The following is a 13,845-nucleotide window of genomic DNA, read 5'->3' as shown; positions in this document are numbered from 1 at the left end:
TATGAGTGTCACTACCTGTATGGATATCTTGCCATGCCAGTAATTGTTGTGATTCATAGGTGTTGCAGCTGGATACAACTATTTAGGACAATTTGCTTAGTATTTTCTAGAACTATGAAAGTTAGACCACAGGAGAATTTCAATCATATCCAGCTTGAGCCATTTGAGTTCTTTGTCCTAAGTATGTGCTATATTCAGAAAGAAGGGCCCATCTTCAACCGTAGGAGGCAGCTATATCTACATGAATATTATCCATTGTTTTGGGAGTCATTTTTGATTACCCTAAACAACTCTTTGAATGGAGGTATATCATGACTGTTACCAAATATTTTTATAGCCTATGGTTCTTTTCAGGGAGCATTGATAGCCAGAGCAGCTTAACTTATTTTAATACACACACACACACACACTATATATATATATATATATATATATATATATATATATATTACAACTTAGGTAAATATAAAATAACATAACTCTTAGTAGCCTTATCAAACAATATTGGTGTTATTTGTTCCCCGTCCTTCTTTCTTCTTTTGTATGGACCTTCTTCTCTCATCGCTGCTATTCTACTTCCCATTTCATATCATGTGTATCCTGCTACTTCCATCCCAAGCCCCCACCTTTGGTCCCACCACTAGGCAAGGAAATACTGGCAAAATATAACTGCTGGAAGGAGAATTGGCCTCTCCCAGGGATGAGAGCCCTTATAAGTTGTCCAATGCAGAGTTGTCAGACCTGAAGCCATAAACAAAACTGGACTTGGCAGGTTATATTAATATATATGTACATATATATGTGTATACAACATAATCAAAGAAAAGAATCTGTGAACTTGCAAGTAGGAGGATTTGTAAAGATTTCAACATATGGTCTCTGGGAGGATTATGAGGGATGAAATGAAAAAGGAAAGTAGTATAAATCTATTTCAATTAAAAGATATAATTAAAACTTAAATATAAGAAAACCATGACCCAAAAAATCAAATAGATAATTCTATAAATTAGTAAATAAATTAAATATATGCATAAATAATTTCAATTGGTATTTTTGAAATGAATTTCTTTGCACTAAATACAAAAATTTATGACATATAAGATAATATTGCAAGCCAACAACCCTACCATTTATAACTATAAAATACCAAATAAAATATTAGCAAGCCATATATTAAGGAAGAACATGAATAATTTTGTGGGTTGGGCTACGGTATTCTGTATTTTAGTTTTCAGTTCCATTCATTAATATGCAATGTTTGTAATTTCATTTTTTTCTTTAAGTGTAATAAAATTTCCCTGTTTAGACATACCACATTTTCATTATCAATCCATCACTTGATGGCTACCACAGCTGATTCTATTTCTAGCTATTGTGAATAGATCGCCAATACACATGAATCTTTGAGTATCTCAGTAGTTCAGTATAAAGTTGTTTTGGGTATACCAGGTATGGAAAATTAGTAGTACTAGTTCTATTTCTAACTTCAAAAATATTTCCATATTGACTATATCAGATTGCATATGAGGATCACAGATTTAAATATTTAATTTTGTGTGTTCCATCTAGATCAATATAATGGCCACACATATAGAAAGGGGTCATTTATATGCCTCAAAGGAGTGGGATATAGTAAAATATAGGTAAGAGGAAATTAGTGAGAGGAAATACTATGAGGTCAAAGTTTTAAGCACCAGGGAGGGAGTGGGTACATAGGGAAGATGAAAGGGTTGTAGAAGTTTTAAAAATGAAAACAGTGTGTAAAAGACATAGAGAGACCTACTATCTTATAACTAAAGTTAAATAGCAATATATATTTAAAATGAGTAAGACAATACCCTGTATGGGTGGAAAAATCCTCTCCTATAAATTATGGGTAATTTATAGACAAATTTAATTCTGGATATATATGAATTTTTAAGAATTGTTCATCAGAAAGGCCCTAGAGACTCTCTGAACATTATGTAGTATAGTCATTCCTCATGGTTGCTGAACAAAACAAAATGGAAAATTTGTGTTGCTTAGAATAATTCATATCTTGCTTGCATGGTGTCAGGAAATCAAGCCGGAACTTAGCTGAGATGAAAGCTTCTGTATGCTGGCTGGCTTTACAGTGCTGGCGACTGCTACTCAGATTGCTAGTGAGAAAAGGCATCATAACAACCTTAACTTGCTGGGAACCTTAAGAACTGTAGTACTAACCACCCACAGAAAACATGCCCATTTATATGCAATAGTGAGATAGCTTTTATGAGAATAGCTATCTGTTCTGTGATTGGATTTAGGACTCATTCCAGAGATGGGACTCTATATCTAGTACTGTAAATCTGTTCAAAAGACTATGGTCAGGGAGATCATATGTCCCAAGTCAGCACTTAATTCTGTTGCTTACATAAATTGACATAGCATTGAACTGTTCCCTAAATATATGTGTTTGCTGATAGATGAATACTACTCTATACTTAATTAGAGAAGCCTTTCTTTCCAGTTCAATACAGTGATTAAAGCAAAATCATACACAGTATATTATGAGCATAAAGAAAAGTAAAAACATACAAATCGTAAGTCACAAAACATTCTCTTTTTGGAATACCTAATAAGGAAATCTCAGCAAAATATCAGTTCATAAATTCAATGTATTAGCTTAATATTTTCATATTATAATAAAAGAGTAAAATCCAAGTTTGATGTTTGAAAATAAAATAACATGCTTAACTGTTCAAAAATAATGTGAACGCCAAAACATAGTTTTGCTGAATGAAAGAAATCAGTGAAACTTTAAAGAGAAAAAGTGTTCATTATTTGTTACATAATATAGTATAGATATATCCCTAAATTAATCTACAGGTATGATTCTAATTAACATGCCAGTGGGAAATTTTGTGGACATGCTATGTTAAAATATGCAGAAGGGCCCCTACCCGTGTCTCTGTATCTCTCACACCCATAGCAGAAGTCCCTTACTCTACTGGAGGCATTGTTGGTACTCAGAGCCCCAGAATAGTTCCTGCCACTGTCTGCCAACACACCTTAAAACTGGCTCAGCTGTCTGGAAAAGCACACCCTCCCCTCATCTTCATATCCCAGACCAGAACTCTCGCAGAAGCCCTTTGTACTACCAGATGACACTCAGGTACCCAGAAATCCAGGCCCTCAACTCCATCAGAAGACAATATTCATTACTGGATGCTAAACCAGGATCCAGAAACTCAGAGGCCATGATGGTATGTAGAACCCCAGAAATCCTCTGTTATACCAGAGGCCATAGGGGTACCTGGAAACATAGAGGCCACACCAATAATCAGAACCCCAGAGGCCATGCCAGTTCTCAAAACCCCAAAACTCTAGAACCTGAAAGGTAATACCAGCACCCAAAGTTTCAAAGGTCGTTTAGCCAGCAAAATCCCAGAATATTAGTAAGGACACATGCTCCACTATGTTCATAACAGCCTTATTTATAATAGCCAGAAGCTGGAAACAACCCAGAAGTTCTTCAACAGAGGAATGGATACAGAAACTGTGGTACATCTACACAATGGAGTACTACTCAGCTATTAAAAATAATGATTTCATGAAATTCTTAGGCAAATGGATGGAACTAGAAAATATTCTGAGTGAGGTAACCCAATCACACACACACACACACACACACACACACACACACACACACACACACACATGGTATGCATTCGCTGATAAGTAGATATTAGCCCAAAAGTTCAAATTACCCAAAATACAATCCACAGACCACATGAAGCTCAAGAAGAAGGATGGCCAAAGTGCAGATGCTTCAGTCTTTCTTAGAAGGTGGAACAAAAATATTCATAGGAGCAAATATGGAAACAAAGTTTGGAGCAGAGACTGAAGGAAAAGGCATACAGAGACTGCCCCACCTGGGGTTCCATCTCATATGCAGTCACCATCCAAGTCATTATTGCTGATGCCAAGAAGTGCTTGCTGACAGAAACCTGATAGTGTTGTCTTCTGAGAGGCTCTGCCAGAGCCTTACTGATACAAAGGAGGATGTTTGCAGTTAAGGATGAGACTGAGCATGGGGACCCTGATGGAGGCACTAAAAAAAAAAGAACTGAAGGCTCTGACGGGGGTTGCAACCCCATAGGAAGAAAAACAATATCAACCAACCTGACACTCTACCCCCACCAGAGCTTCCAGGGACTAAACCACCAAGGAGTACACATGGAGGAACCAATGGCTCCAGCTGCACATGCAGCAGAGAATGGCATTGTCTGGCATGAATAGGAGGAGAAGTCCTTGGACCTGTGAAGGGTCATTTTCCCAGTGTAGGGGAATGCCAGGGTGTTGAGGTGGGAGTGGGAGAATCTTCATAGAAGCATGGGGAGAGAAAATGGGAGAGGAGGAAGTAGAAAAAGGGATAATATTTGAAATGTAAATACATAAAATATCAATAAAAAATTAAAAAAAAACCAGCAGGTATTCTCTATTGAACCCAAGGATTCAATAGTAACCAAACCACAGACCACTCTGGCTGAAAGTTCAGAGAAGAAACAAAAGCAAAAGTTGAAAAAAGAAAAGAAAAAATCCATTCATCTGGGGTTGGGGATTTAGCTCAGTGGTAGAGCGCTTGCCTATCGAGCGCAAGGCCCTGGGTTAAGTCCCCAGCTCCGAAAAAAAAAAATCCATTCATCTATAAATTAAGAAATCAGGACGTTTAACTATAAGTAGCCCAAACCCAGATGACTAATGGTCAGTGTAAAAACATAATTAACAAAACCAGGTCAATATGGCACAACCAGAACCCAGCTATCTTACTTTATCAAGCCCTGAATATTCCAACAGAGTTGAAGCATAAGAATACAACATTAAAACCATTTTTTTGCAAACATTAGAGGTTCTTAAAGAGGAAGTGAATAAATATCTTAAGGGAATCCAGGAAAATACAAACAATGGAAGGAAATGAAGAAATAGCTTAAAGAAAGCCAAGAACAAAACAAACCAACAAACGGGAAGAAACAGAATAAAACTGTTCAAGACCTAAAAATGGAAAATCTCATATAAAAAAAAAAGATCCAGGATAGGTAAACAATCCAGTATAAAAAGAACTTCTGGAGGAATCACCATCCCTAATATCAAGTTGTACTACAGGGCAAGAGTAGTAAAAACTGTGTGGTACTGGTATGGCCACAGTCAGGTCAATCAATGGAATCCAATTGAAGGCATATACCTACACACTTATGGACACCTGATTTTTGGTAAATAATCCAAACTTATACATTGGTAAAAAGAAAATAGCTTCAAAAAAGGTGCCAGTCTAACTGGCAGTCTACATGTAGAAGAATGCAAGTAGAACCATATCTATCTTCCTACAAAACTCAAATCCAAGTAGATAAAAGACCTCAACATAAAAACCAGATATACGGAACCTGACAGAAGAGAAAGTGGGAACTAGTCTAGAACTCATTTGTCCAAGAGACTCCTTTTTTGAATAGAATACCAATGGTTCAGGCACTAAGATCAACAATCAATAAATAGGACCTCCTGAAACTGAAAATTTTCTGTAAGGCAAAGGACACTTTCAATAGGAAAATAACGTCAGCCTATAGAATGAGAAAATACTTTCACCAATACAGCATTTGACCTAGGGCTAATTTCTAGAATACAGAAATAACTCAAGAAACTAGACATCAACAAAATAAATAATTCAATTAAAAATTGAGGTTGAGATCTAAACAGCGATTTCTCAACAACATAATCTCAAATGGCCAAGGAACACATGAAGAAATGTTCAATATCCTTAGCCATTGAGGGAAATGGAAATCAAAATGACTCTGAGATTCCAACTTATACCAGTCAAAAGGGCTAAGATCAAAATCACAATTGACAGCTCATGTTGTTGAGGATATGTAGAAAGGAGAACACTCCTCCATGTTTTTAATAATGCAATCTTGTACAGTCACTTTGGAAAACAATATGGTGGTTTCTCAGAAACTGGGAATCAACCTGCCTCAAAGTTATACCAATCCTGGACATGTACTCAAAGAATGCTCCATCCACGACAAGGACACACGTTCACCTATGTTCATAATATCTAGAAACTGGAAATAACCTAGATATACCTCCACTGAGCAGTGGATAAACAGAATATGGTATATTTACACAATGTAGTATTATTCAGCTGTTAAAAAAAGAAGGAAAGATAGAAAATCATGAAATTTACATGCAAGTATATACAACAAGAAAAAAAAAACAACCTTAGTGATGTAACTCAGACCTAAAATGACAAATATGGTTTATACTCACTAATAAATTGATATTAGCTATAAATCTAATAATGCTACAACCCACAGACCCAGAGAGGCTAAGTAACAAGGAAGGTTCAAAGGGGAGAGGGATGAAGATGCTACTTGGGAAGGAGAAATAAAATAAATCAGTTGGATTGGCAGCATATAGGAATGGGAATAGGATAGATCAGATAGTATGGGTAGAAGGGAGAGAGTACTGAAAGAGACAATTGAAATTGAATTGCAATTTGGGGGCATGGTAGAAACCTAGTTATATGAATTACTCAGTTATCTATGACCGTGCTGCTAGCTAAGATTCCTAGTAATGGGGCACATGGATCCTGAATGGGCCATTTCCTATAACCATATATCACTTCCAGTAGACTGATTGGAACCCCAAACCAGGAATTAAAGCTTCAATCTACATTTTGTCCTGCCTAAAAGATGTGATGGGGCAAAGGTGGCATAGAAATTATGGGAGAGCCCAACCAATGATTGGTTCAGCCTTAGACCCATACCATGAGAGGGAGCTTTGCCCTTACACTGCCTGGAGGGCCAGCTACCAGAGTCTGTAGAACCAAGAGACCTAGGATGGAACCAAACACACCTGGATCAAAAATAATCAATAAAATGATTCCTCATGATACCCTGCTATACGTGTAGACAGGAGCCTGGCCAATCCCCATCAGAGAAGCAAACCTAGCAACTGATAGAAACAGTTGCATAGACTCAGAGCCAAACAAATACATTGAGCCTGGGGGATCCTGTTGAAGAGGAAGGATTGTAGGAACAAGATGGGTCAAGGACACCAAAAGATAAACGGTAGAATCAAGTAACCTGGGCTAATAGGGGCTCACAAAAACTGAACGGATAATCAGAGAGCCTCCCTGGGGCTGACGTGACCATGTCATATCATTTATAGTTGGGTGATTTCATAATTTTGTATGATGCCTCAAAGTTAAAATAGGGATATCTGATTCTGTTGCTTGCTTTTGGGACGTCTTTTTCTCCTACTGGATTCCCTTGTTCAGCCATACTATGAAGGGAGATGCCTAATCTTACTGCAACTGTACATGCCATGTTTGTTTGATATTCGTGGGAGGCCTGATCTTTTCTGAAGGTAAACTAAGGAGGAGTAGACTGGGGGTAAGGAGATATTCGAAGTAGAAACTTGGAGGAGAGGAGGGATGAGAAACTGCAGTTGGGATGGAATATATGAGAACAAATAAAAAATAAAATACGTAAAATTTACAATGTTCAAAATATTCACAAGAACAATTCTTCCATTAATTCAAAGCTAAAATTTAAACTATGCACTCTTCCATTCCCATTATTTCTTACCCAGATTAATCTATATGTGTTTTGATAATCATTTACTGAATGTAACCACGTTGTAGAAACAACAATATACAGCGAATATCCACCATAATTGCTGCGAAGAACATGTGGATATAGCTTATTAACACACGTTTTTCAGTACTCAGGACTTTTGAGTCAGTAAAATGACTGTTTTCCTTGTAAATCTCAGGCACAATGATCTCTGTAAAGCATTGCCTGCCCCTTGTCCATACCATGTTTTTATACTACTCATTCATATCCCGACTATTTCTACATGTGACTAGCCTAATTATTAGTGTGCTATGAGAATGTTACTATACTGCACAGAACCTCAGTTTTGTTTTTGTTTCATATTCAGAATTTTAAATAACCTGAAGAATTTTTATGATGTGACCACCAAAATGTGTCTTCATGAACAGTGAACTTTAAAACATTATATTATACAATATAAATGGACCAAATAGAAGTGAATACTGTTGCATATTACCAACTTTTCCAAAAGTTTAAAAATAGAGCATTAACGATGAGAAAAAATTGCTTGGAATCATTTTTTAGATTAAAATCCCTCTTTGTTTTCTTTAATTGGGGGTCTTAGAGCTGAGGAGACAATGAGGTCACCACCAAAGGGACCATGTGACATAATGTTATACATTTTACTTGGTTAATTTATTTCACAAACTCTACAGAAAGATAAAAATCAATTTCAATGAGTAGTCAGTTTAGTTAGAACATTTGAATTCAAATAAAAACTGTCATTTGGTGAGTCATTTTAGATACAATTTGAAAGACTTCTGTGTAAAGAAATCCCAGAACACAGAATACATAAACTTTACATGCTTGCATATGAATGTCCAATGCAAAGTTCAAATAATTATTTAAGACCTGCATTATAGTTTTGCAAAGTACAGAAATCATTAAGCTGCATGAAAAATAGCAGCATTTCTTCATTTTCAGAATTTTGTTAATAATAGCAATGTTGGCATTTTATAGTTTGCAAAGATATAAATCATCTTTAAAATTATGATGATGTTATTCAAAGCAGATGTGAAAGCATATGTTTGCTCCAGTTGTATAAACTGCTTATTTGTCATACTTAATAAATGTTGAGGATTACACTGAAACTTGTTGCCTTTCAATAATTGAAGTATAGATGAAAAAATACAATTTTGCCTTAGTATAACAATAAAATGGGAAAAGTTGAAATGAAAAGTCATTTTTTAAAGAAACCTTTCCATTATATTTAGATGTAGTTTGACATGTTTTCTACTGTCTATCAAGACCCTTCATCAGTTTATGGCCAAACTATTTGAGTGAAATGAGTTTACTGTGCCATTCCAAAGCAATAAAAAATACACTCAACTTTGTTTTATCAAAATAAGTTAACATGCCTATATCCTTCTGTTATAGCAGTGTTCAAAGAGGTCTGATTTGGTTTTAAAAAAAAAGTAGTCTCAGGAACAAATCGTTGTATTAGGAATGAAGTTTCATTTTTAACTGGAATGTCATTACCTGCCTAAGAGTTTAAGCTCTCTAATATATCGAATCAGATTTGTTCCATTCTGACAACTATTCTGTAATCAATCATTTGCATGATGCAGTCCCAGAGGGTATGGTCTTTCATTATCTGGCTAAGAAAATACTAAACATGTGGCAAGGAAACCAACCATAGATCACTGAAATTAAAATCATACATTTTTCCAAATTACAACTAAAATGCTCATCTAGGTAATAATGAAGCAAGTTTAGCTTCCAGAAGTAAGAAACAAAACTCCATTAACACTTCATCACACTTAATGTTGTATTCTGAATAATATGAACATTTTAATAGAGATATAAAATGTATCCTTGTATAAAGTAAAAGCAGATCTTTAGTGAATATATAAATGCATATAAATATATGTATATTTGTATATATGTACGACTATGCAATGCAGTGTAGCAGCCACAATAAAATATCGAACTTTATTTTATATTTTAGCTTTCACTTCAGGGAAGAATTACTTGGAATTTCTTTACTTTCTATCTTCAACAAAGATATATGCTTCAGCAAATAATAAGTGAAGTTGAGACCATTTTTATCTGTTCCCCAAATGAGTATTAAATAGATTTCTTGGTAAGATTCATTTGAAATATCCAAATTAGCATATACCTTTAAAAATGTTTGGGATACATAATAGAGCAGCCTTTTGCCATCACAACAACTCTGATTTTGTGAATGTGAATTTCAAATACACAACTAAAATACTCATCTAGGTAACAAAGCAAGTTTAGCCTCTAGAAGTAAGAAACAAATCTCCATTAACACTGAATCTTGTGTTCTGAATAATATAAACATTTTAATAGAGATATAAAATATATCCTTGTATAAAGTAAAAGCAGATCTTTAGTGAATATATACTTACTAAGTATATATAGTGAATCGTGCATTATATATTATATAATGATTCACTATATATAGTGAGTCATATAACTATTTAAAATTTTTACATATAATACATATATACATATATAATATAGAAAGCTTGAGAAGGCATACTAAAATACAGAGTGAAACTTTTTAACCATATGCATTAAAAATTTTAATCTTGATTTCAAATCTACCACACCAGACAAAAATCTGTACAAACTATGTCCATAATCAAAAGAATTTATCCAATGACAGCTGTAGTCTACTCTGACTTGGATAAATGCCAATAAGATATACACTACTAGAGTACTGAGTTAGGGTCTAATCTTCATACACATATCAAATAAGCCAAAATCATTTTACCTTTATTATCCCTTTGGAATTTTTTTATGCTTTGTCCATTATCTTGGTCAATAATAATTTCTTCTCTATTGTTGGGCATCATAACTAAAAATGAAAAAGGGAACTGGGTATAGTTTCAGGCAAAATACCCACATAATTTATAAAAGTACATAAACGACTGACATACTCCAACTTTTTACATTTATTTTATATACTTCTGCTACATAAGAAAGATTTGCTATGATAGCCAAAATCATGAACATCACTAAGATGACAATTCATGGCGAACTTTAAAGTATCATTCACATTTAGTACTAGCAATGTTCTAATATATACTATTTATATCATATATGTATTTCTTTTTTAAAATGATTATGCAAATTAGTTTTTTAGCTATATAAATAATAAACTCAATGTACTTAATAAATGAGTTTATCAGTTAATCATTCATGAGGTTAAAATAATTTTGCCTTTAACTTACTGTGGAAACATTCCTAAATATATACAAAATTCATATTAGGATATAATTTTCTGAGTCTTTGCAAAACATTTACACTTACAGAAGAAAAACAATAATTTGCAATGTATTATTTCATTTTTTGCAGTTATATTTCACTGAAACATTACAGCTCCAGAAATAAGATATTGCAATTTTACAGCTAAAATCTATTACACCTTTCTATTCAATTGTAGAAACATTTCTATCATGGTTGGGCAGTTGTGAAATGTGCATATACTGAAAATCACTGTCAATGGAATTGCATATGCATTATTTGTCAATAGTTTTCTAAGATATTCCAATTCATGTGAAATATTTTATTTTACTTTGAAATATAATACCCATTCTCATATGCCATAACATTTGGCAAGTATATTTCCCTATACATTCAACTTTAATTCAGCACTCAATAACTGATTCTCTCTCCTGCATAAATAGATTATATAGAAATAAGTAGCTTCCATGTTTTTTCAATAATCCAATATGATTACACCAACAGAATAATATATTCTTTACTTAGTTTTTGATTCAATAAATTTATTTAGTTATAGCTTCTTGTCTTGTTCAGATCTCCTACAATCATTTGTACTCAAACTTTTAAAAGCTAGGTAGTCCCTGCCCATAACCTAGAAGAAAGGTTAAATACCTCTTTCTGGGAATTAAAACTTGATCACTAAAGAACAGAATCTTCAAGCTGATACTCATCATGTCTTTAACCTCACTCTGCATTAGGAACTCCCAAGGAGACAGAGAAGCAAAACATGTTGATGCTCAAACTATGTTCTATCTCAAGTGAATTAAATTCATAGTACATTCAAAAAATTCCACAGGTTATTATAATGTACAGTTTTGTTTAAGAATCACTGAGGTATATATTAAACTGGGAACACAGAAAATATATAATTCTGATAAACATAGATATAGATAAAGTTACATGAAGAAGAAATTATCTCTATCTTTCCGTAGCACAAATTCAGAACAGAATACAGATCCTAATCTCCTGAATTCCTCTCCTCCTTCAGCATCCAATTATTTTGGAGAGCCTAAAATAAGCACTACTATGAACTGTGAAAATCTAAAACACATAAAACATTTCTGGAGATGGATTGCTGGAAAAATCAGAAATCATTTTAATAAAAGAAAATATAAACATAGGATACTGGATTGTGTAAAAATAGAAGAGTTAGGAACATTTTACCAGGATAAAAAAAAAACATAATATTTTATAGTGAGAATTTATTTAGCTGAATGTTTCTGACAATTTCTATATAGATGAGTAAGATCATAGAGAATGAAATGTTAAGCAAAGTAAAAATAAAAACAACAAAATATATTTATCTTCTCAAATTTTTTTTAGCACTTTGACATTCTGAAATGTTTTTCGCAAAGATAGTCAAGATTATATCTCACAATATTTCAGAGCAACAGGGATAAAAGTAAATGTTTCCATATTATAGACAATGAAATTAATAATGGTTAAATGTATTACCTAAAAATTTAAAAATAGCTATAGTAAAAATCATATAGACAAATTCAAGTGTCAGATAGGCCCCTTTATAATTTCTAAGAGGTAAATTTTGTGAGAAAAAAAATTGTAAAAAAATGCACTTAACACTGGCATATTGTATGTCAGTTAGCTTTATAATTATCTTTAAATGAGTCATTATCTACAGTATTATGTTATATCAAATATCTCAGGGATGCTGCGCATGTCACAACTACAATGTTTAATAGTAAATAGTGCATACCAGCACATTCATATAAAATATATAGTATACCAATAAGTATCTCATGGTATCAGTCCCAAGAGATTAGGAGATGCCAGGGAAATTAGAGACTCCCAAGCCCCAATGGGGATGATTTTAGCAGAGAAGCGTAGATAGAACCTATAGAGACCACCTCTAAGTGATAGGCACAGCCCCCAGTTGTGGGATGGGCCCCACATCCATCTCAAAGTTTTCAACCTGGAAATGTTCCTGCCCAAAGGAAGAATAGGGACAAAAAATGGAGCAGAGCCTGAAGCAAAGGCCATTTGAGGACTTCCCCACCTGGGGATTCATCCTGTCTGCAGACACCAAACCCAACACTGACACCTTTGCCAAGAGACACTTATTGACAGGAACCTGGGATGTCTACTCCTTGGGAGGTTCAGCCACCAACTGACCAATACAGAAGTGGATGCTTGCAATCAATTATCAGACTGAGCTCAGGGAGAGCTGGTGGAGAGACTAGAGGAGCTGAGAAGGATTGCAACCCCATAGGAAGAACAACATCAGCTGGCCAGACCACCCAGTATGCTCAGGGACTAGACCACCAACTAGGAGGGTACAGTGAGGGATCCCTGGATTCATAGGTAGCAGAGAATGGCCTTGTCTGACATCAATGGGAGGGGAGGCCCTTGTTTCTGGGGAGGCTTGATACCCCAGAGTAGGGGAATGTTGGCGGGGGTGGGGAGGGTGGGTGAGTGAATGAGCACCCTCATAGAGGCAAAAGGGAGGGAGGAGACAGAAGTTGTGGGATTTGGGTCTTATGAAGAGGTAACTGGGAAGTGGACTATTATTTGAGATGTAAACAAATGGAATGATTAATTTTAAAAAAGGAAAAGGAATGTTGGGGATTTAGCTCAGTGGTAGAGCACTTGGGTTCGTTCCTCAGTTCCAAAAAAAAAAAAAAAAAAAAAGATAGATCTTTTAACTGCTTAAGGGACCAGACAGAAAGTTCTGTGGTCAACAGGACCTAAATGCAGTTCCCAACATCCACCACTGTAACTCTAGCTCCAGGAGGTCTGACATTCTCTCCTTCCTCCTTGGGCATCTGGATGTACATAAATGATCATGTATAAATAAAAAAAAATAAAAAGGAAAACAAACAAACAAAAAAACTATGGTGGGTATGAAAAGGCTAACATTCTCTACTGTTTCTACTGTTTCCTGAATTGCTTCCCAAACTATGATTATTTCAAAAAGCATTCATATTAAAGGAATGCCAGTTCTTCCAGG

General features: G+C 34.7%; 1 protein-coding gene across 1 annotated transcript in view; it reads right to left on the bottom strand.

Moving 5' to 3' along the window:
- The window catches only part of Dach2 (dachshund family transcription factor 2), a 487,343-nt gene that overhangs the window by 70,243 nt on the left and 403,255 nt on the right, over positions 1-13,845 (bottom strand). The window contains 1 exon segment of the mRNA XM_032890177.1: positions 10,369-10,452. Within this exon segment, the coding sequence (XP_032746068.1) occupies positions 10,369-10,452 (84 nt within the window).

This window comes from Rattus rattus, chromosome X (assembly GCF_011064425.1).
Source record: "Rattus rattus isolate New Zealand chromosome X, Rrattus_CSIRO_v1, whole genome shotgun sequence".
Taxonomy (NCBI): Eukaryota; Metazoa; Chordata; class Mammalia; order Rodentia; family Muridae; genus Rattus; species Rattus rattus.
This window is presented reverse-complemented; position numbering and strand designations above follow the sequence as displayed.